The sequence below is a fragment of the Betta splendens genome, chromosome 4 (assembly GCF_900634795.4).
Source record: "Betta splendens chromosome 4, fBetSpl5.4, whole genome shotgun sequence".
Taxonomy (NCBI): domain Eukaryota; kingdom Metazoa; phylum Chordata; class Actinopteri; order Anabantiformes; family Osphronemidae; genus Betta; species Betta splendens.
This window is the reverse complement of record NC_040884.2, coordinates 5774958-5795408: the sequence shown is the minus strand read 5'-3', so window position 1 is coordinate 5795408 and position 20451 is coordinate 5774958. Positions and strand designations below refer to the sequence as shown.

The 20451-nt window shown below is 46.0% G+C and overlaps 2 protein-coding genes across 5 annotated transcripts in view; both read right to left on the bottom strand.

Annotated features, from left to right (window-relative positions):
- rabgap1l (RAB GTPase activating protein 1-like) overlaps nt 1-4770 on the bottom strand; it is a 65984-nt gene extending 61214 nt beyond the window's left edge. For 3 of the 4 annotated variants that reach the window (XM_029148275.3, XM_029148277.3, XM_029148278.3), the window contains exons 1-3: nt 4639-4770; nt 687-915; nt 215-341 (exon numbers count right to left, since the gene is read on the bottom strand). In XM_029148275.3, coding sequence (XP_029004108.1) covers nt 215-341; nt 687-824 — 265 coding nt within the window. In that variant the 5' untranslated portion in view covers nt 825-915; nt 4639-4770. Of the gene's footprint in view, nt 1-214; nt 342-686; nt 916-4633 lie in introns of all 4 variants that reach the window. The other variant, XM_029148276.3, reaches the window with a different exon arrangement.
- A 452-nt stretch (nt 4771-5222) lies between these two features.
- On the bottom strand, nt 5223-15688 carry fam163ab (family with sequence similarity 163 member Ab). Its single transcript, XM_029149272.2, has 5 exons — nt 15295-15688; nt 7951-8030; nt 7682-7703; nt 7345-7459; nt 5223-7269 (listed from the first exon to the last, which is right to left on the bottom strand). The coding sequence occupies exons 4-5, from the start codon at nt 7435-7437 to the stop codon at nt 6877-6879; spliced, it is 486 nt and encodes a 161-aa protein (XP_029005105.1). The 5' UTR covers nt 7438-7459; nt 7682-7703; nt 7951-8030; nt 15295-15688; the 3' UTR covers nt 5223-6876.
- Between the last annotated feature and the right edge of the window lie 4763 nt (nt 15689-20451).

The window sequence follows — 20451 nt, the reverse complement described above, 5'->3', positions numbered from 1 at the left end:
TTGTATAACAGGATAAGCTGCAGCATATATGGCACAAACATTAATGTTCAAAATGAAATTGGCTTTTTGATAGAAATACATTGTTTGCAGGAACTGGCAATAGTTCAGTGAGCGGTGGGAACGACAAAGCTTATTTTGCACAGCTGATCACCGTACGGGTGTGGACATAAACACAAGTTCTACATATGGACTGGACAGATTTCATAGTTCATACCTTGTGGTTTGGCTTCCACATGTTTCTCCATCTTTTCCACACTGCTCTTCTCCACCTTCACCTCGTCTTCATCATCCAGCACCTCCTCCATCGCCTTCTCCAGCTGCTCACTCCCATTCACAGACATCTAAGAGAGGAAACACAGAGGGCATGGGGCAAAGACAAACAAGCAGAGGTGAACCATGGTGAGGAAAAGGATATGCAAAGATAGATAAAGACAAAGTGGTGCTTCCTGGCCTGAGGTGGCAAAAGCATGTGAATAATCTAGTTTCCATTTGTTGTCACAGCAAATCTGGTATTAACACAGCTGGGATGATCCAATCAGACACCAGGTCAAATTGGAGAATACACTAAGTTAACAGGACAGCTCAACTACCACATCCATCGACTTCAAACCATGTTGTTTGAGACAGTTTTGTGCTACTACGGGATAAATAGACTAATAAATATAGAGCAACTTAGCATTTCTGACCTTGAGTCTTGGTTTGCCCTCAGAGTCCTGTGGGGATCCGACGGCGCTGGACTGTACCAGTACAAACTCCTCACTGGTGACGGTGGCTACGGACTCAGTGGAGCTGCTAACTTTTCCCAGTGAGGAGCTGTCATCCATGGCTGACTGGTTTGCTCAGGTCTGGCTGGGGAAAACCAGGGTCAAAGCTCTCCCCTCCCACTCCTGTGCCACCAGCACTCTGGAAAGGCAGCTAGCGTGCAAGGAAAAAAACAAAAACATTAAATTGAGGTGTTTTATTGCCTCACATTTCAGTTTAAGCAATTACAAACTGACTGGCAGGGTTTGAAGATGCTTAGAAGCTACTGTTAGAGGTGGAAGCATGGTCCAAGATAAACACCAATCGTACGGCATCCTTACTGTACCTTAATGACACCTTCCCAATGCTAACAACTATTTGCAAATGTAACCTCAAATCTGCAGTTACACAAATCTCACTGTGGTTTTAGGACTTAGGGTGTGATCACTTGACTCAGTCTGACAGGACAAGCTCCAAGCATGCTGGGCTGGATGGGCCTCCCCTAATGATAGCTGTGGGTGGCTTTGTTTCATCACAGCGCTTACTGTGCTCATGACCACTACCTTTGCTAACATAGCAACAAATGACAAGCACTGACAACCTCTGTGGGCACTTCCCATTGTCACAACTGGCTCGTTGGATCTTCTGGGAGTCAGACTACATGCAAAGTTTGTTGACCGTAAGCAAAAACAAAATGACTATGTGTAATTATCACATTTCCAAGTCTTAAAGTAGAGTTTAGAGGAAAATAAGGCCTAAAGAGGAATTGGCAAAAAGTCAGTGAAGCTTGATAAACTCACCTGCTACTGTTTTCACCAACTATGAATCATTAACAATTGTTCTACAACCAGACATTCAATGAACAACAGAAAAATAAATTGGAAATTATCTTGTCACTGTTTAATCTGCAGGTTTTTTGGCCAACAGCAAGTTTATGTTGTGATGTTAAATCGCCCAGCTTTGTTTTGCCTCAGTTACGATGATGCCATAGACGTGTACTTGTACAAGCAGAAGTCCAAATTTTATATGAGAAAGGAGTAGTAGTATTGAATATTTTGAAGTTTCAAACACATGCACACAGATAAATGAGCAATTCACACAGTGAGGCGCATACTGTAGAGAATGAATGAATGCTCATTCACACAGCGACAGCATTACATGAACAGAGAAGGCCTTCATACACACACAAATGATATTCATGTTTGCATTTGCATGTGCACACAAACATAAAGAAGAACTACGACAGAGTCACATTGATTATTAATTAAGTATTAAGTAACACAGAGTTATACTGGATCCCTAATTTGCATCTCACACCTAACCAGGATGAAACCACATTTGAATTCTTAAAAGGAAGTGAACAAAACATCTGAAGACCTGGGTGACATTTGAATCCACATACATCGTGCTCTCACATTCAGTTTTGATTCAGACGGGACTGACTCTCTTCCATGCAACTCCTCTTAATGTGTGGCTGGAAAATGTCTTCATCTTTAGCTCTAACTCAAACTATAAACATGGCAGCAAATTTGCACCCAGTCATCACCAGGCTTCTCATCCAGCACACTCCCAGTTGGCAGCCTCTGCCTGTGAAGAACTGCACAGTACAGTAAGCAGCCTGTAAGAGGCGCTGGGTGTTGGGCAGTCTGTCCACTTACAACAGGGTGTGTGTGCGTTTCTGTGGGATGAATTGTTCTATTGTTGTGGTAAAGATTCATCAGTATTAACAGACACATGTAAATAGTGCATTTCCTGTCAAGACAGTAGAAGCCAACACTTTGTGGACCGTCACATGCAAGGTTATGATTTCATAGAAGGGTTTGTAAAACCTGCTAACTTGAAGTGAAGCACAAAGCTGCTGGCAGTAGCTTTTTAGCCTCCTGTTAAACAAAGTAATTATGGGTCATAAACAGAGAACAGTCCTCTCTTTTCAACATGACAATTCTGTTCAACAGGTACAAAACTGTAATAAAAGAACTTTTGCGGGTCAAGCTAGGTCTGATGATAACGACCTTTTTATAAAATAAAACCTAAAAAGCAGTATCTTGTCCCTACCGGTCACATGGTAGTTACTGACGATATGCTACAATGGAGTCTGGATGGGTAACTTTATACTGGGACCAGGGTGAGGGATATTAGCACCATCAGGGTTCGGAGTTCATTTCCATGTATTCATTAATGTTCCTGGAATCCCTTTTGTGAAAAAGAAGCCATCACACCTCATGTTACAGGTGATTTCAGCCAATCTGAACTATTTCAAGCCAGGCGACAGTTCAGTCTTCTATGTAGAGCGACCTAACCGACCAACACTTCTGCGAGCATGAACAGCATCTTCATTTTAGATACTGAGTGTCTGAAACTGCAGCTGTAGTTCTTTATAGTGAAATGTATGAGGTCAGTTGTTTAGTCGGTTTATGACAGAATTACCACAATGTACATATTCTCAAGCTGTAACAGCTCTGTAGAGGACAGAGGGCTTATTTTGTTCTAATCTACCTCTTAATTTTCTGGATTGCTGTGTAATATTTTTAAAGAAGATCCACCATGTCATAAACACCACCTCTCTATTAAGACCTGAATCAGCTGCAATGCTACACCCTGACCCAGATGAGCTCTTTATAGGTTGACAAACCACTAATATACAGTATGTGCAAATATATTTATTTCACAAGCAAAATCTATTCATTAGCGTAATAAAAAGGTACAAGGAATGCTGGGTTTGACTGGGTCTGACACTTTACTGACAGTTAGGCACATAAGTACAACTTTACATAACTGCCACAGAAAACCTGAACTTGAAATTAAAAAACACACCACTTCCTATTTTCCTTCAGTCTCTAACCGTTGCCCGATATCTAATTTAATGAGATACCAAATGTACAGTTTGTCTGATAAGAAAGGATGTTATGGAACTTACTGTAATGCTACTCAACGCAGCGCATTTTGTTTAGGATTTGATATCATGCTACTTGTAATGCTTTATGAAAACTTCCAAGCACAAAGCATCACACCCCACATGTTGCCACATCTAATGCCTTATGAGAGTCCCATATTTGAGCGGAGACATATTCCAGCATTAAAACAAAGCCTGGTGATGAACAAGAGTGATGAAATAAATATGAACTCTGTCAGTCAAATACAACTCAGTGTAAAGATGCACTTCAAGTTAATTTACTTAATTACACTTACTGTATCACCTTGTGAACTCGGGTCTTTAAATTCTAAGTTAAAAATTACAGAGCTCTCTTTAATACTTCATAAAATCTCTCTCTATCTTACATTAGATTTTACGTGTTGGTTTCACCACACGAATCCAGTGACATGTTGCCAATGCAGGCCTTGATCTCAGTCATTCGAGGCACAGCATCAGCAGCAAACACGGGTTATAATCGTTCAAAACAGCTATTCTGTGGGCATTTCTTAGTCAAGCGGGCACCAGCAGCAGAGCTGTAAAGCGGACAGACTCCCCTCGCAGCAGCTAAAGCAAACAATACCCACAGAAAAATAGGAGCCAGGGCACAAATTAGCTAGCAACAAGCGAACTTCTCCACACTACAGACGCTCGCTCGCCACCGTAAAGACCCTGCGGGCGTATCACTAGCAGCCCTGCAGCCAGGCGGGCAGCTGTCAGAGCAGGTGAACGCAGGTTAAACAGGAAATGCCGATGTGTGCCCAGCGAGACCTGCGAGCTAAGGCTACGTCGGGCTAACGCTAGCCAGCTCGAAGTCCACAACAGTTGGTGCACTATTTGGAGGAGCGACCTCGCTCACCAACACCCCGCCCGGCTCCGGAGAAAAATGACAACACACGAGAAGGACGGCAGCGTTCCCCTCCCCGCCGCGTGTCAACGTGACAACAGAGCAAACAGTCGTATTGACAATTCAGCTGTCACCTTACTTCTTCGTAGCGTCCAGGAGTTGCTTGCTAGCTGTCACAGGAGTTGCAGCGAAGATCGTATTGTTCGACGCGATGAATCACTCGGGAGTTTTGTGGTACGCCTTCCGGTTTTCAAGTTGAGTGTTAGTGTCGCGCATGCGCCCTGAAACATTCGAGCGGCGCCCGAATTGTTTGTGTTGCTACAGTATCTGGCTTTAACTCGGTTTGATGATTAATTATTAAGCATAGAATTCATTTTGTAACTGAAACTGTCAAAACACGCATCATTTTGTGGTCTGCTCAATTAAAGTAAATAAGTAGAATTAAACCAATACAATTCTGATTTAAAAAATATCTGTCATAAACTGGTAAAAACTGTGAAAATCTACCACTTCAAATAATCCTTCATGTTCCCATCTTTTTGTTTTCAAAACTGCAATTAAACGTTTAGATTACATATGAAAAAAAATTGTATTGAATAAATACTACTGTTGTCAGGGTATTTTCAGGTCCTCACTACTTTTGAGTCTAGGTTTTAGAATATGTGGCCGATGAATTAATCTTATCTGTTTCTGTGAGTGTGGTCTGATCAAAAAAAGAACCCATTTCAAGCTGTTATAAATCTTTAATTGTCAAAATTGAACACTGTCCAATATTACTGTTTCTGTATTCATCATGTACAATTATATTTTTAACCACACTTCTAAAAATGTCTTGATTCTATGTTCAAAGATAACATGTTAGGTAAGTAGTAAAATTGAAAGTTAATACAATGGCTAAATAAGACAATGGTGACAATTACTGTGATAGTGGACAATTATCTCTTTGTCCAACCTTTAGTGATTAATATTCCATTTAGTTTATCTAAGGAGAACACAACCTGAAGTTTTTCAAAATGTACAAAGTAAAAGTATTGCAGTTGGCTTTTACAAATCACGTAGCTGCTCATCATAGAATCCTAATGCCAGTAAGTGCACTGCTTAGACAACCACTGAATTCTGCTGTGCATAAAAATATTAGGACATATATCTTGGAACACTGTGTATGACAAGCAATGCAGAGGAGGTGTCATGTGAAAATAAATGACCGCTGCAAAACGCTTTTCAATCACAAGAACGTAAACTTAAAACCATGTGCAGTTCAAAGATTCAAAATGATTCAGAACACATCTCATCCAAAACCCAGGGTGCACCTTTCTCCACCACCAACAGCATGACGGGATGAAGGGAAGCTTTCACTGCTTCAGCTTAATATTTACATTTGAAGTTTTTTGCGTTACTGTGAGCAAGGACACATCCAGTCAGTTCCTCCCAAACCTGCTGCTGCTGCCTTCGAGGTCTCAGGCGTCCTTGCTTGGAGTCGAACTACAGCCACGGTGTCTGACCTGCAGGAGTCTTTATGCTGAGCCACGTCCAGCTCCGTGTTTGGGTTTATCTACATGTGCAGCATCGGCACAGTGCTCGTGATATTTTGTCAATAAAGTGGATGTTGTGAAAACCTCTAAAGAAAAATGGCTGGTAATGCAGAAGTTAGACAGTTTGCATAGAGAGAGCTCTACTCATCCAACCCCTTTAACCTTTCCTGTAACTCTAACATGCTTCTAGAGACACAGAAAACTCCAGAGGGGATGCTGACTTTTCCTCCTTTTGCTTTTCACAATGTATTTCACTGTCCACTCTGGGTAAAATCACACAATTGCTTGATAGTTGCTGCTAACAGTATTTCCCACTACCGCAGTTACTGTTTGGCAGTCACTGGAAAGACAAATAGTCAGGAAAAGACATACAGTAAATGATCTGCAGTAAGATAGCCCTCAGTCAGTAGAGTCACAGTAACAGTCAACAAACGGTCGACAGCCATGCCCTTCATGTCCAAACACAGCTTTCGAAAAAAACATTTTACAGCTACAGTTTCACCTACTGTCAATTATTTATTAATGTATTTAGAACTAGGTAAAATTTGAGGGTATTAAGTGAGGAAATAGGTTTGAGACTCCCCCTTTACTGTATGTCACACATCTTAGTCTTTATTAGTGTAGACGACCCTTAAATCCCCCAAAACCCAAACTATGTGATAATGCAACCTCCACAAACCGCTGGGTCCAGTCTCAGTGCAGCAGATCCTCACTGGCAGCCACTGTGGGTGTCAAACGGTCATTGTGGTGGTGCTGGTGTGGGTGCATGTGAGAAGCGCGTCTGCGTGGGTGAGGGGTGGTGTCGGGGGCGTCTGGGAGAGGGGGGGGGGGGGGGGGGGGGGGGGTCACACCTCGGTGCTGATGGCTCGAGTGTTGGTGTAGAAGTCAGGAGGCCGGCCCCGTGGGGCCTCCCTCAGCAGGGGGCCTCGGACGGCGGGCAGCGGCATCGCCAGCGCCTGGTTCTCATAGTGCGTGGGCATGTAGGTGATGCGCTCGCCGCCATTGCGCATCTCGTCGGTGGTGCGGATGTAGAAGGGCGAGTCGTAGGGGGAGCAGGTGGGGCAGTAGCGCCCCCCTTTGGGCTTGGAGAGGTCGAAGGAGCGGGACGCCTCTGGAGGGGACAGGGACAGAGGGGTGATGACGGAGCCGTCCAGCCCGGTGACACTGCAGGCGTTGCAGGTGAAGTGTTGCTGGGAGATGGAGCCGCTGTCAGACCCATTCTTCTTACAGCAGTAGTACTAGAGAAACACACGCAACCTCAGTCTACAGGCTGAGCAAGGTCTTCGCTGGGTGGCATCTTACAAGACACGTACCTGGAGTCTACAGTAACAGAGCACAGCTATGATACACAGAAGTATCACTGTGGCCAGTATTCCTCCGGTTATGACAACAGTTCCAGCTGTCATCCGACCAGCTCTCCATCAAACTCTGATGCAGGAAGTGATCATCAAAACGAAGCTCCTCAAAGACTTTTATCAGATCAAGATTAAACATAACAATCTGCTGTGACACCCCATAATGTTTAGCTCAGCCTATTACAGTTGTTTCCTTTTAAGTTTTAAACTTGTAAAACTATAAAATGTACAACATCTGGCTACCTTAACACTAGCATTACTACATACTGGTACATTTGACAATGGTTATACTCACGTTCAGCAAAGTAGCTTAACACCTAAAAGCAGAGGAAAATTGAGATTTTGTTACAGCAGATAGACAGACAGACAGACACACACACACACACACACACACACAGACGGACGGACGGTCGAACGGAGGGACGGACGGACAGACGGACGGACGGACAGACAGACAGACAGACAGACAGACAGACATACAGACAGACAGACAGACAGACAGACAGACAGACAGTCAGACGGACGGACAGACGGACGGACAAATGGACAGGCAGGCAGACTTACATCAGAGGAGTGTTGAAAGTGAAGAGAGAATCAGAGGTCAAAGGGCAGAGGTTACAGCACTGGGCAGTCACTGAGCATCTCTAAGAAAAGAGGAATGAAGGACAGAGAAGATAAAGCAAAAACATTAACACTTTAGCTCCACAAGGTGGCGCAGAGTGAACAGGAAATGCAGTAGAGTCATGACATAATGACATGACATGACTGGACTATACAGATCAAATGTAAAAAATTCAACCCAGCGTTTACTTACTACACACACACACACACACACACCAACATGTTCATGGAAGAGGACCAGGGAGGGGCTTGGTTGTCTGTTTTTACCTGCAGGCTCAGACTCACCCAGGTAAAGTCAAATCTTTTCATGTTAATGACTGAGCCTTGACTGAATTGGAGGAAGCAGGAAAAAAAAGTATCATAAAAAAGGATGAAGATGACGAAGACTACCACAATCCCTGGTGTTTAACGTCTCCTTGGTTTGTGTTACCTTCTCGTGTGAACAGATCGAAGTCTGTCGTCATGTCAGTAAAATTCAGTTAGAGATCACACTAATCAGATCTGGTCTCGTCACCGCTGGGATGTTACTCCCATGTGATGTAATGGACCTGACGGGAGGTCAGCAGGTCGTCTCGTGCTTCCAACAGCAGGAGAGAAGAAGGTCTAAGCACCCACCGAGGCAGCTCAGCCGCTACACCGGCGCTGAGATCAAACACGCTGCTGTCAGAAAGTCACTCTAGACTTCAATTCTTTCTGCAGACCTAATGAGATGACAGCTGACAGATGCTTCTTAACATCATTTATCAAAGCTCCCTCTGGTTTATGCAGAACCACTTCACCAAACTGCGTTTTATAATTTATGCCAATATGGTGACTGGTGCTGCATGGAGGGAATGAAGATGGAGTCACCACCGTCACCATTCCATCATTCTTAACGCACAAACACGCCCATTGGTTTATCTTTTTGCTTACAGGATATATTTCAGACTTGTTCAGCAGGTTCATTTGAGCGCACCTCATCCAACAAACCAGGACGCATCTGCACCAGCAGATAAAATAGACAAACACAGACACGTGCTGAGCACAAGCAGGAGAAAGGCTGGACCAGACACCGCTGGGCCCAGATTAGAGCGGCCCTCAATCCCCCACACTGCCTGAAGAGCCTGCACACTGATAAGGCTCTCACACACTGTGCACACATACAGTATTTATACAGTAGTATAGTCACTCATGTGTTACCAACTAAATCAGGACGTCCTAATAAAACATCCATTAGAGCCGACAGAGGAGCACTTCACAGCATCGGCAGCAGCCAGCGTGTGAACAGGAACCACAGTTTGTGACAAATAACCGAACTGAACCACACACACACACACACACACACACACACACACACACACACACACACACACACACACACACACACACACACACACACACACACACACACACACACACACTGTCTAAAGGGCACATAAAAAGGGTTACTGCTGTGTAATATATATAAACTAGAATTAATTCCACCCAACGTGCAGCAGCAGTACTGTACATGCATAATGTATGAGGGAGAAGCCGGCTCAAGTCTTCACAGATTTGAAATAAGTTGTCAGCTTGTTTAGACTTTTATGAGCTCCTGTGATCCTTCACACCCTTCGCTTCTCAGCCAGCAGACGTCCCTGGCTCCGTTTCCACGCAGGAGAATAATAATAATAACGGGGCGTTTCGTACCTCTGGACTCTACTGGACTGAAGCAGCACTTAATGCTGGCCTCAGTGGACGAGGATGCTGGAGGATGCTGGAGAACCCGAACAGAACCCACGCAGACACGGGGAGAACAGAGACAAAACTAAGTCATGCTGCCAAAGCATATATTACGCTCTGAACGTTGAGTTACACATGCTGTGAAATGACAAATTCACTGATTTGTTAATCATAAGATATTTCATGTTCATGGAATGAGCGTATGCTGCATTATGATGCTGATAACACATGATGCTGGTACACTAGACAATGCACAGCACTACAAACACTTTCCAAGTATCAGGATTGAACCTTGTCTACAGGATAAATTCTCCTATCTGAAATCTGAACAATGGCTCTATCTGGGCTCCAACCTCGCTCGCTCCCTGATGGAGTGTCTCCCGCTGAAGCCTCGGCCATCAGTCTTCAGGAGCATCTGAAGGACCTTCACTGCCCCGGAGGATTTTTACTAGATTGATTCTTCGGCTCTTAAATTGCTCGGCAATGAGCGCGTGTCAGTCTCCGCCGCTCTGAGCACGCCGCACGCGCCATCTGTCCTGGAGCTTAAAGGTCACGGCTCCCATCGCCGCGGCTCGGCCCAAGGAAGTCTGTTCACGCACACCGGCCTGCTATGGCTCGATGTGTGACGTGGCTTAAAGTCTCAGCAAAACAGTCCAACACACGCGTCCAGGATTATATCTCATTTACTGTAGGACATTTGTGTCATGAGAAGACCATAAAGATGCAGAGAGAAGATTCTTTTAGACACAAAATTAAAACAGCAAACTAGAACCGAAGCTGATCTCGACAGCAATTCAAGCTCAATTACTGAACATCCAGTTCGTCGTCTCACCTCCACAGCTCGACGGCTGCGATGCGGAGAACGGGTCACACATCCAAACAGGATTGATGCTCACAGCTCGAAATGTAATTTGTCTTATCCTGTTATCTGGCACCACGGAGGCTTTCCCCTCTATCCCCTTGTTTGGGGCTTTGGTCCTGCGTGGGCATCTGAGTGTGTGTTTAGTGAGTGAGTGTGTGCATGGATTGGGCTGAATTTCAGGTATTAATAAAGCTAAACATTCAAGTTCAATTACTTGATTTTTCTTGAGGTCATGTGGGTTAAAGATCACGTTGAACGCGAGGAAGCACTCCTCAGGATTATGCTGCAGATTATCAATATTGGTGATGAGGCAGCCGCGTCCCATTGAGGATGGAGAAGGACGGAACACAGTCGGAGCCTTTCACGCTTATTCTGGACCGTGCTCTGATGCCGTATAAACAGATTTATCACCAGTGTACATTATGCAGTTATGCAGCACTTCAGGCTCCTGTACTCCAGGCTGCCAGTTCCTGATTCAGTCTCTCTGCACACTTACTTTGGCTCAGGGCCGGTGAACACCTTCATCACGCATGACCCATAGCTTGTAACGGGAAGAATGTAATTATATAAGATTTTCAACTATCAACTCAGATCACATCAGTGATGAAGGCCTGGTCTCTCAAAGAGCTTTTTGCTGAGTCCATTAAAAACCACAATGGGCCCAAAGCCTGAGACCTCATAAACCAAGACACGCTGGAGGATTCGCTCTCACATGGTCCACTTAATATGAGGGGAGATGTGAGTTAACCTGATTTGGCAGGTATATGAGCCGACGTACGCGCTGTGTGAAAAACCCGAATCCATGCTCCAGCTTCAGGCAGAGAATAGAGGCCAGCTCTAAGCTGGAGAGGATGTGATGTCTGCTGCTTTAGTGCAGGTTAACACCCAGTTAACGCCTAATAATAATAATAATAACTGAGTTCAATATTTAACCTTAAGCAAATCTTAATCCTGCAACTCCTCGGAAACAACCGTCAGTGGGAACATCTCACATCTTGAACTGGGAGTCTTCCTGGAAGCAGCGCGGGAGGAAAGTCACTGTAAAGGTGCCTACGGGTCAGATGTTACTTTACAGCTGCTCAGCTCCTCCCCGGCCGCCCTCTGATATTTCAGCCTCTCGCACACTTGGCAGCCGCGCAGCATCATTGACTGCACGTCCAGTCCGGGGCAGCGGGCGGCCCCCGCGAGGCTGTAATTACTGTACTGCCATTCTGCTGGTCAGCACCGCGGCCTCATAAAAGGAAATGAAATGATCCGGCCTCTATCTTTGAGGGAGTAATGTACCACGAATATTACATTAGCATACATTCACATGGACATTTTATCTGTGACAGCTAATAAAGTGAGGGAGCGTAGCCAGATGTCAGGGCAGGAAGGAGGCAGGGCTGCAGAGATGCCTTGCTCAGAAGCAGAAGGGCGGAAGGAGAGGTAATGTGGTTTCAGCTTCCTCTAAGGACCAACGCATACAACTGCTGTCCAGTATGAAAACAGCAACCCAGCTGTAAATATGAGACCCAGCAGCTGTGACCAGCCCTGGTTTCTCCTCATCTACTCAAGGGCTGCATTGTGAGTCCAGTGGACGAACAGGCATCCGTTTCAGAGCGGTGCTCCACACTTACTGTACAGTGGCTGCGGGCGGATCCTACTGCGTGACCTTCAGATAACAGGATGGTAACCGAATCCACTGTGCCATGCTGTGAACAGTCCCGCAGAAGAGGAAGCGCTTCCAGGACAAACAGAGACTCACATCTCCTCTCATCTTTCCGCGTTAGTCGTGTGGAGGCGCTTCATTCTGGCAGGACTTCGTACACGTCGCACCACTTCCATTACCGTACATACAGCACAGCGCTTCAAAGCCGCAACGAGTCCTCGTCCTCTCAGGAAGTCACCAGCCTGTTGCACATGCACTCTTATCAATGGCAGTCACTGTTTGCAAGTTGGTGAGGTGTGTCATGAAAAATGAATAAATCTGCAGCATTATATGTCCAGGAAAGAACAGCTATGAGAATAAATTTGGGCTTAGAGGAAAGACATCAACATTCAGATTAATATCATCAGATTAATTGTCTGATGATTTTTTATGATCTAAAGTCACGTGTTTCCTCAAATATCTTGTTATCTCTGGTTTATTTTTCATCAAGGGCCTGAGGTTATTGTATTCCTAACCTTTGACTTGTATAAGTAACGTTACAACATATATAACATTAGCACTGGTAAAGTGACCCTGGTGACCTTTGACCTTCTCCCCCCTACTATTCATTGCCTATGAGTTGGCCTGATTAACAAGAATAAAAAAAAAACCTTACTGCCATTGTACATGTTGGATTTAAGCTTCGAGCACTGCTTACATAAGAGGGCTGTTATTTCCTAAATAATGCTGAATTAAACAAAGTCGGAAGCTGGTGGGAAGTGATGACAAGGAGATGAAATTTCACGAGAGGCGATCAAAATAAGGGAAGCGAGTGCATGAGGAGCTCAGGAGTGATTTAGGCAAGAAGCAGTAAGTAATTTCAAGCCGAAATAGGTTGTCTCCGTACGACAGAGGAAGGTCACGAGGGGTGGACACATCAGATCACACGCAGCTTCCCAGATCAGGAGGTTTCACTACCGTAGAGAGAGGTTTTCTGATGTCAGTGTGAAGATCAGCCTTACTGTCTATGTGAGCCTCGTGTTTCCCACTGTTCTAACCATCTGTTGGTGGTTGGATGAGTGTGTCTGTGTTTGTGTTTTTGATGAGTCACCAGAGAGGCCACCGGCAGCAGTGAAGCTGCACCAGCCGACACCGGCGTGTCTGCGGCAGCGGCCTCCAGCGCTCCCATCCGCACCCGGCTGAGCCTCACGCATCATCCAGGCGTCTATCAGAGGAACGCTCGGGGCTGATCACAGTCAGAGGCGTCTGGCCCAAGCTGGAGTTCGGTTTCTCGTCCCGCCAACGCTGCAGTGCAGCTTGGACACAGCTCTTCTCGCCTTTAATGTGTGACTACAGCGCGCAGCGGCTCACAGCTGCACGGCGAGGAATACGGACCCAGCCAGCCAGAAAAACCTGGAGGGCCCCTCAATAATTCACAAACCACTCCTGAAACACTGAAACACTTTCCCCTTCCCCGGGAAGAGAGAGAGAGAGAGAGAGAGAGACACACACACACACACACACACACACACACACACACACACACACACACACACACACACACACACACACACACACACACACACACACACCTATGGGCATAAAAACACTGTCGTCCCAGAAAATACATAAAGTGGAGTGTCAGCAGGAGAAAGCGAGACATGGCTTTACATCTAAAGGTGGGAGTTAAGTACAGTAGCCTGCCTCCAGAGCAACAGAATGCATTACAGGAAGCACAGGCCTTCTACAATGCAGTATATAAAAACTTCACTTTGATTCTAAATGTCTCATTTCGTGGGCTTAATTGAATTAAGCTTCAAATCACAACTAGTCATCTCACGGCACTTTTCAATGGATGGTGGAGGACTTCTGTTAGGGTGAATCATGCTCCGTCCTCCAGTCTAAGCGCTTTCCCTGACATCGGGTTGCAAAACCGACCCAGCAGCCGCTGAGAGGCAGAACGCGTCCTGGACCGGCCCGCGGTCCATCACAGCCCTGGTTTATAGACAAGCAATAATCCCACTCGCTCCCAGCTCAGCGCCGCTCCAACAACCAACAGTCTAAACAAACAATGAAGGCTAAATAATACATTACAAAAATGAATAGAAATAATAAATATTTTAAGCTGCATTGTGATCTGTTGGCACAAACTATTATTCAGCCTATGTATTAAAAACATCTTGTCCGCTGCTGCGGCGTGTGGCAGCGCTGAGTGCAGACTCCCCTGGGAAATCAGCCCACTTCCTGTTGTATCTGAGCCACGGGTGTGTGTGTGTGTGTGTGTGTGTGTGTGTGTGTGTGTGTGTGTGTGTGTGTGTGTGTGTGTGGCTGCTCCCCAGTTATTTAGTGAAGCTGTATTTTTCAGTCTCCTCTGTGAGAAATGGGTCAGAGCAGCGCGGCACCTGCTGCTGATGTGGGAAATCGATACGCTTCAAATACTGTGCTTCAGCTGCCAGACGGCCACAGACGCCGTGCGCTGCTGGTGATCAACTACACCTGTTAACTGGTTGACTAGTTAACATGTAGAACACATGTTAAGACCAGTTTAAATTTTACTACTAAAGATAAATAAAATGCTGAGACTTTGATAGAACAGTAACGAAATGCAGGCAGTCAATATATGAATGTTCCTGAGTTTGGTGATAGAAATATCATCACTGAATAGTGAAAGCAGATTGATAGAATCTTATGAAATTCAGAATTACAAAATGAATACACTCAAGTGTGAGTGTAATGCTTATTCCAGCAGTACTCTCTAGTGGGTCTTGTTTTTACTAAACACTTAATGATTTTAGGAAAATACAGAGTGGGAATTCAACACATCTCATCTTCTCATCTTCACCGCTGGACGTTAAGCTGCGTTTTAAATCAAATGTGAGCAGCAGCCACTCCAGACCAGATGGAACCAGTATGAAGAGATTAAAACGGCAGGAAAACAACCCCAAGACCCCAACTCCTGCGGAGCTCCTCTGTCTGTCTCCTCCGAGCTTTACGGCAGATTTCACGTTCAATTCAGTGCACAGGTTTCACAGAGCAAAGATCAGAATCTGAGACACATCTGGAACTGGTTTCTGCTTCTCATCAGGGCACATACCTGGTCTAGTTACAGCACATAGTCCGTGTGTCCGGCTCGGAGCGTGGCCGTGGAACGGTCCCAGCATCCTTATCGCAGCGGGAGAGCCGTGAGTGGGGGCGCGTGGGACTGCCGTGGAACTTTCCCAAAGACGAGTCCAGAGCGCGCGACGCAGCCAGCGAAGCCCAAGCGTCCCGTCGGGGAGCAGGCTAGACTAGAGGTACCGGACGCGCATCTTCACTGCGCCGCAGCCGATGCACAAACGCACATAATGCGAAAAATAAAAACGCCTCTTTGCGCGCGCGTGACCCGCGGGGACGCGGTCGGGGCAGCGCTCGGGCGCCTCGTGTCGCCGACGGGACTCGGGAAACCGCGGGGAGTCGAACGTGCGCATCCAACAAGTGAGAGACGAGGAGGCGAAATGACGGAGTCCGCTACGGGAACTGGGAGGAGGCGGTGGGAGGAGAGGAGCCGCACCGCCCCAGAGCCCCTCACTGGCGGAGACCCAGAGGTGCTAAATCGCCTTACAATGATGCTACAGACATTATGCTGAAGTATACGCTAGTTATTGGGTAAAATACATCAGAGGAAGAGGAATGGATGTTTGTCAGTTCACTTTCTTGTAGGTGACACGAAGTGAAGGGGAACCTCATAGACTGATATGGCAGACCATGAAAAGCTATAGAATAATATTACAGCAGGGGTTCGTTCAGGATGTTCCTCCTAGAAAAGCAGCATGTTAATGTGATTGTGGGCCAGCATTAAATAAATGCTACAGTAACTCCCCCAAACACAGACCACTGAGCTCCAGTAATTGATTTGCCCTCAATCACTGGCCCCTAATCTACTTACTGTTGCAACCAAGTCAACACAAATACTGACAAAGAGGGAAAGGGCTGCAGTGGTGTATGTACGACGCTTCAATGGTAAATGTCCCAGAAAACATCATTTGCATCCTGGAAAATACCCCATTCACGTACAGTATGTTTGAACTGAACTGAGGACTTATGTTCACAACGTCCGGAGAAGCATTGGTTTAAAAATAATATGGCTGGTTCAGCAAATATGTTAATTTTAAATATGTTATATTTAAATCAGGACTTCACTTTAAAGATTCATACAAAATGATGAGTGGTTGATGTGTGGTCGGGTCTGCAACACCCTCCAGCGAGCAGTCGTCTTATTGGACCGAGTCCAACCCGGCCTGGGTTTCTATTTTCATACACAGGCCGGCAGGTGAACGCAGCGTCGGCTCTTTGCTGCACCCGGCTATCGATTACACTGGAGCACTTGAGCCTGAGGTTTGAATCTCACAGTCAAGTTCAATATGGAGACAGGTGATGAGAAACAGGAGATGCTGTTCAATGGAGGACAAAGTGAGGTCATTCTCATGACTACATGGTTAACACCGGCCCCAAAACAGCTGCTCTGTGTGTGTGTGTGTGTGTGTGTGTGTGTGTGTGTGTGTGTGTGTGTGTGTGTGTGTGTGTGTGTGTGTGTGTGTGTCTGACAAAGGCTAATGCTATTTCCTGTGCTGGGAGGCAGCTCTGAGTTGATGCCTATCAGGATTTGCCCGTGGCTCACATTTTCTGACTGTTGCCTCTCAAGCCTTGTCCACACTAATCTACAGTGGCGGCGTTATCGCAACTCTTTGCTTTTCTTGTTAAAAGGACTCGGACAAAATACGCTGTACAAGTGTGTCGACTGTGTAGTGGCTGAACAGAGTCAATCCGCATGTAGAAACACTGGAGTGTGATCCATCCTGGTCAGTAGCTTCATTTCATTCAAGGGGACCAGGTTCAGTGATGCAGGTGAGTTCTGTCCGATTTACTGTAACCTGCTCTGACGTCACACAGTTCAGTGTGATGCAGTGTTTTAGGAACTGGATGCTGCAAAAATCAGAGTTTAAATGATCTCAGCCTCGAAGCGAAGCTGAAACCTTCACTAAGTGACATGATTCCTAAAATAACAAGCTCAGGTGTTTCAGCCCGGAGGGTTTAAATATCTGACAGATCAATCATGGAAGATGATGTGGCGACTTGTGTTTGTTCCCCCTTCACTGACTACTGGATAATTGAATACATTTTTTCATCTAATCTAAATGAAACCAATCCTGCTCAGCCGGTTGACAAGACGGACGGCAGCGGGTGACTGTTTATTCTTAGTTCAAACTGTAAAACTCGACTGTGATGTGGGGGGGGAACAGACAGAGGAAAAACCAGAGGAGGGGATGGAAACGGCAGATGAGGGAGTAAAAGGTGGGAGACGAGCAGGGAACGGGAAGCAGAGAGGAGCAGGAGGCATGTGGCCCATGATTGATCATGACTAAGCATTACCCTGCTGGCTGTAAGTGAATCCATTCATCAGGCCACTCGCCGCTCGCTGCTCCGCGTTCAGCGCTGCTTTCTTTAAATACAAATATACTTTTGCTTTAGGATCGGGCGCACGCAGCCAGTTAGCACCAGCATCCATCTGTGTTAGGTAAAGTGAAGATATGCTGCTTTTCACATCACAGTGAGCAGAGTCACTAGTTAAGACTTACACCACGCAGCACTTTTAATAATCAGCTGCTTGTTTGGTGAAACCTCCAACTTCCTCTTCACCACCATCCTCTGATGCGACGTCTACAAATGCGTTTGGAACTAACAGCAACGGTGGGACTCCGTCCTCCTCATCCTCAGGCTCCAGCATCTCTGCTTTGGGTCCGGGTCCAGTTTCCCCCTGGCATTGTGCTCACGCTGGCCCGTCCTGCAGCGCACCATTTAGCTGCAATGTCAGCACTCGGTGCCAAAGCGGAAAGGCATGTCTTCAAGAAAAGGAGGGTGGACAGTGTGCAGCGGTCGGTGGAGCCCGACGCTGAGGCAGTACCGCAGATCAGGCCACGCAAACGGCTGTGGATCAGCGGGTTCCAGCATACTGAACGTACTGGAAACCCAAATGTGCACAACCAGCAACAAAGTCCCGTCAGGCTTCATGACCTTCATCCTTTTTAGCCCTGAGCATCCAAACGGCTGCTTTATGCAATGTGCCCGAAGCCAAGGTTTCCTGCGAGTCGCACTGGTGGCACTTTGCTTGTGACGCCGTCTGCACATATGGAAACGAGTCCGAGCCTGCACGCGCCTGATACGTCTTCTGTTATACAAATCCTGCCCAGCGCAGCAGAGCAGCAGACTATGGAGTGGCAGCAGAGATTACACAGCTAGCTGCTGGAGAACAAGAGCATCACATGTGGAGGATATCTTTGTTCACCTTGCCTTCGTAACTGACATTTTGTAATGCTCCACATAAATAATACGTTTTTTTATATTTAAAAAGAGAAGAATGGCAAAAAGACAAAAGAAAACAGGGGGGAGGAAAGACAGTGATGGAGAGAGACAGACAGAGAGAGAGAGCGATGTGGGGATGAACAATGCCCAGTGATGGTGTATATTGTCTGCATGGCAGCTTGATGCATCGCCCTGCTGGACCAAACACAATTCTGTGAATGCGGACAGCCCGGCGTATCTGCATATTGATTATTCGTGGCTGCCATAAATATGGTTTAATGGAACTGTCAGCGTGTGCCATCGCATATTAACTGAGCCTGGAGCTCAGCTGCAGCTGGATACTGCTGTCAAACGGCACCGGTCACATCTGCATCCAGGTGGAGAGCAGCAAACCAAATGAGGAAGCCACAACGGTATAGAAGGATTCAACATTTGATTTTCAGCAGCTGCTATTTATAATGCAGTCACAATGTGAAGCTCGTGAGCCCAATAGCTGCTCCTGTATTGATTTTGATATTACAATAACTGGCGTAGGCCTCAGTGAGGGAAGCTCCTATTTTATGTCCTAAAACAAGACTTCAGCGATCTAATCCTACCGCTCGGCTCTGGTCTGCAGTCTTACATCACGCACGCTTCAAATGAGCTCATAAGAGGCTGCGTCTCCCTGATGGATCCTCCTGAAAACCGGAGCGAGCGGCCAAACAGTCGACTCACACAACAGGGGCACAACTTGTAACAAGAGTGTGCAATCACACAGGCGGACATCAAGGGCAGGGCGGACGGTCTGCGCTGTTCGGCTCCCTGGTGTTTCCTCAAGGCCTCCGACGGTTCCGAGGTAGACGTTCTCACACTTTAGACTGACAGGAGACTCGGCTGGGAGTTCAGGGGTCAAAATAGTAATAGAAAATGAGGCTTCTACATCCACTGAAATGTCACGTCCACTGGTTGGTTACACGTCCTTGTTTAAGCTGCTAAGCTGGTCTCATAAAGGAGCCAAGTGTGAACCACAGAACTAAAGGCCCGAGGGAATAGCAGCAGCAATTGTCCACAAATTAATACAGCAGATAAGGATTTGGACTCGGGGACAAAACTGCAGGCGCCTCTTTCCCATTAATTATCTCTCAGCGGATGAGTGTCACTTAATGCAGCCTCATTTACACAGAGTGTATAGATTCACAGGCACAACTGCTCACACATCAACCTCCACAAACTGCTACACACTCATTACGAGACGTTTCTTTTCCCGTTGTTTTGGTACACTAGAAGTACATTTTTTATCCTAGAACTAGTCAGATTGTTGTACATTTACTAAATGTTATAGAAAAATTACCTATTATAATGCATGTTTATACATTTCTCAGTTTAAGCTAGCGAGGCCTAGCTGCTCCCAACTGAAATAGTAGAAAGGTGCTGACGAATGCACAATTGACTGAACAGACTTGTCATGTGCTGGTTAGAAACCAGCCTGCGAAGCAAAAGGTTCCTGTCTGTAAATGGGAGCCATCAGATCGTCATGCTTCGTTCAGCACAGATGCTGTGCTGCCATTGGCCTCTAATCCGGCTGCAACCACATTACGCTGCTTAATAAGGTTAACGGTGTGTTTGCTTTACCAAGCCTCAGTCTGCCGCACCGACACACACCAAACGTCTGGATCATGTGCATGGAGGACAACGTACTTTTTTCCTGTTTGTCACAGCATTGTGCAATGAGGATCCTCTAAATAATGTAATTTGTTAGAAGTGTAAATTACCAATGTTTGCATCAATTTACAAAAGGTTTACAATTTACATCCATGTGAAAAAGGTGTCTGTAGCATGTACTGTAAATTACTGGTAATTGTTGCTTAGCTGTAGTGCAGGGAGAGGAGCGATCCTCATTAGGAGCCTTTTAAAAAGCTAATTTGCTGAGACA

Coding starts and splice junctions, on each gene's coding strand:
- fam163ab (XM_029149272.2), bottom strand. CDS start 7,437: ATGACAGCTGGAACTGTTGTCATAACCGGAGGAATACTGGCCACAGTG. Junction 7,270..7,344: donor TCTGTTACTGTAGACTCCAG/GTACGTGTCTTG, acceptor GTGTTTCTCTAG/TACTACTGCTGTAAGAAGAA.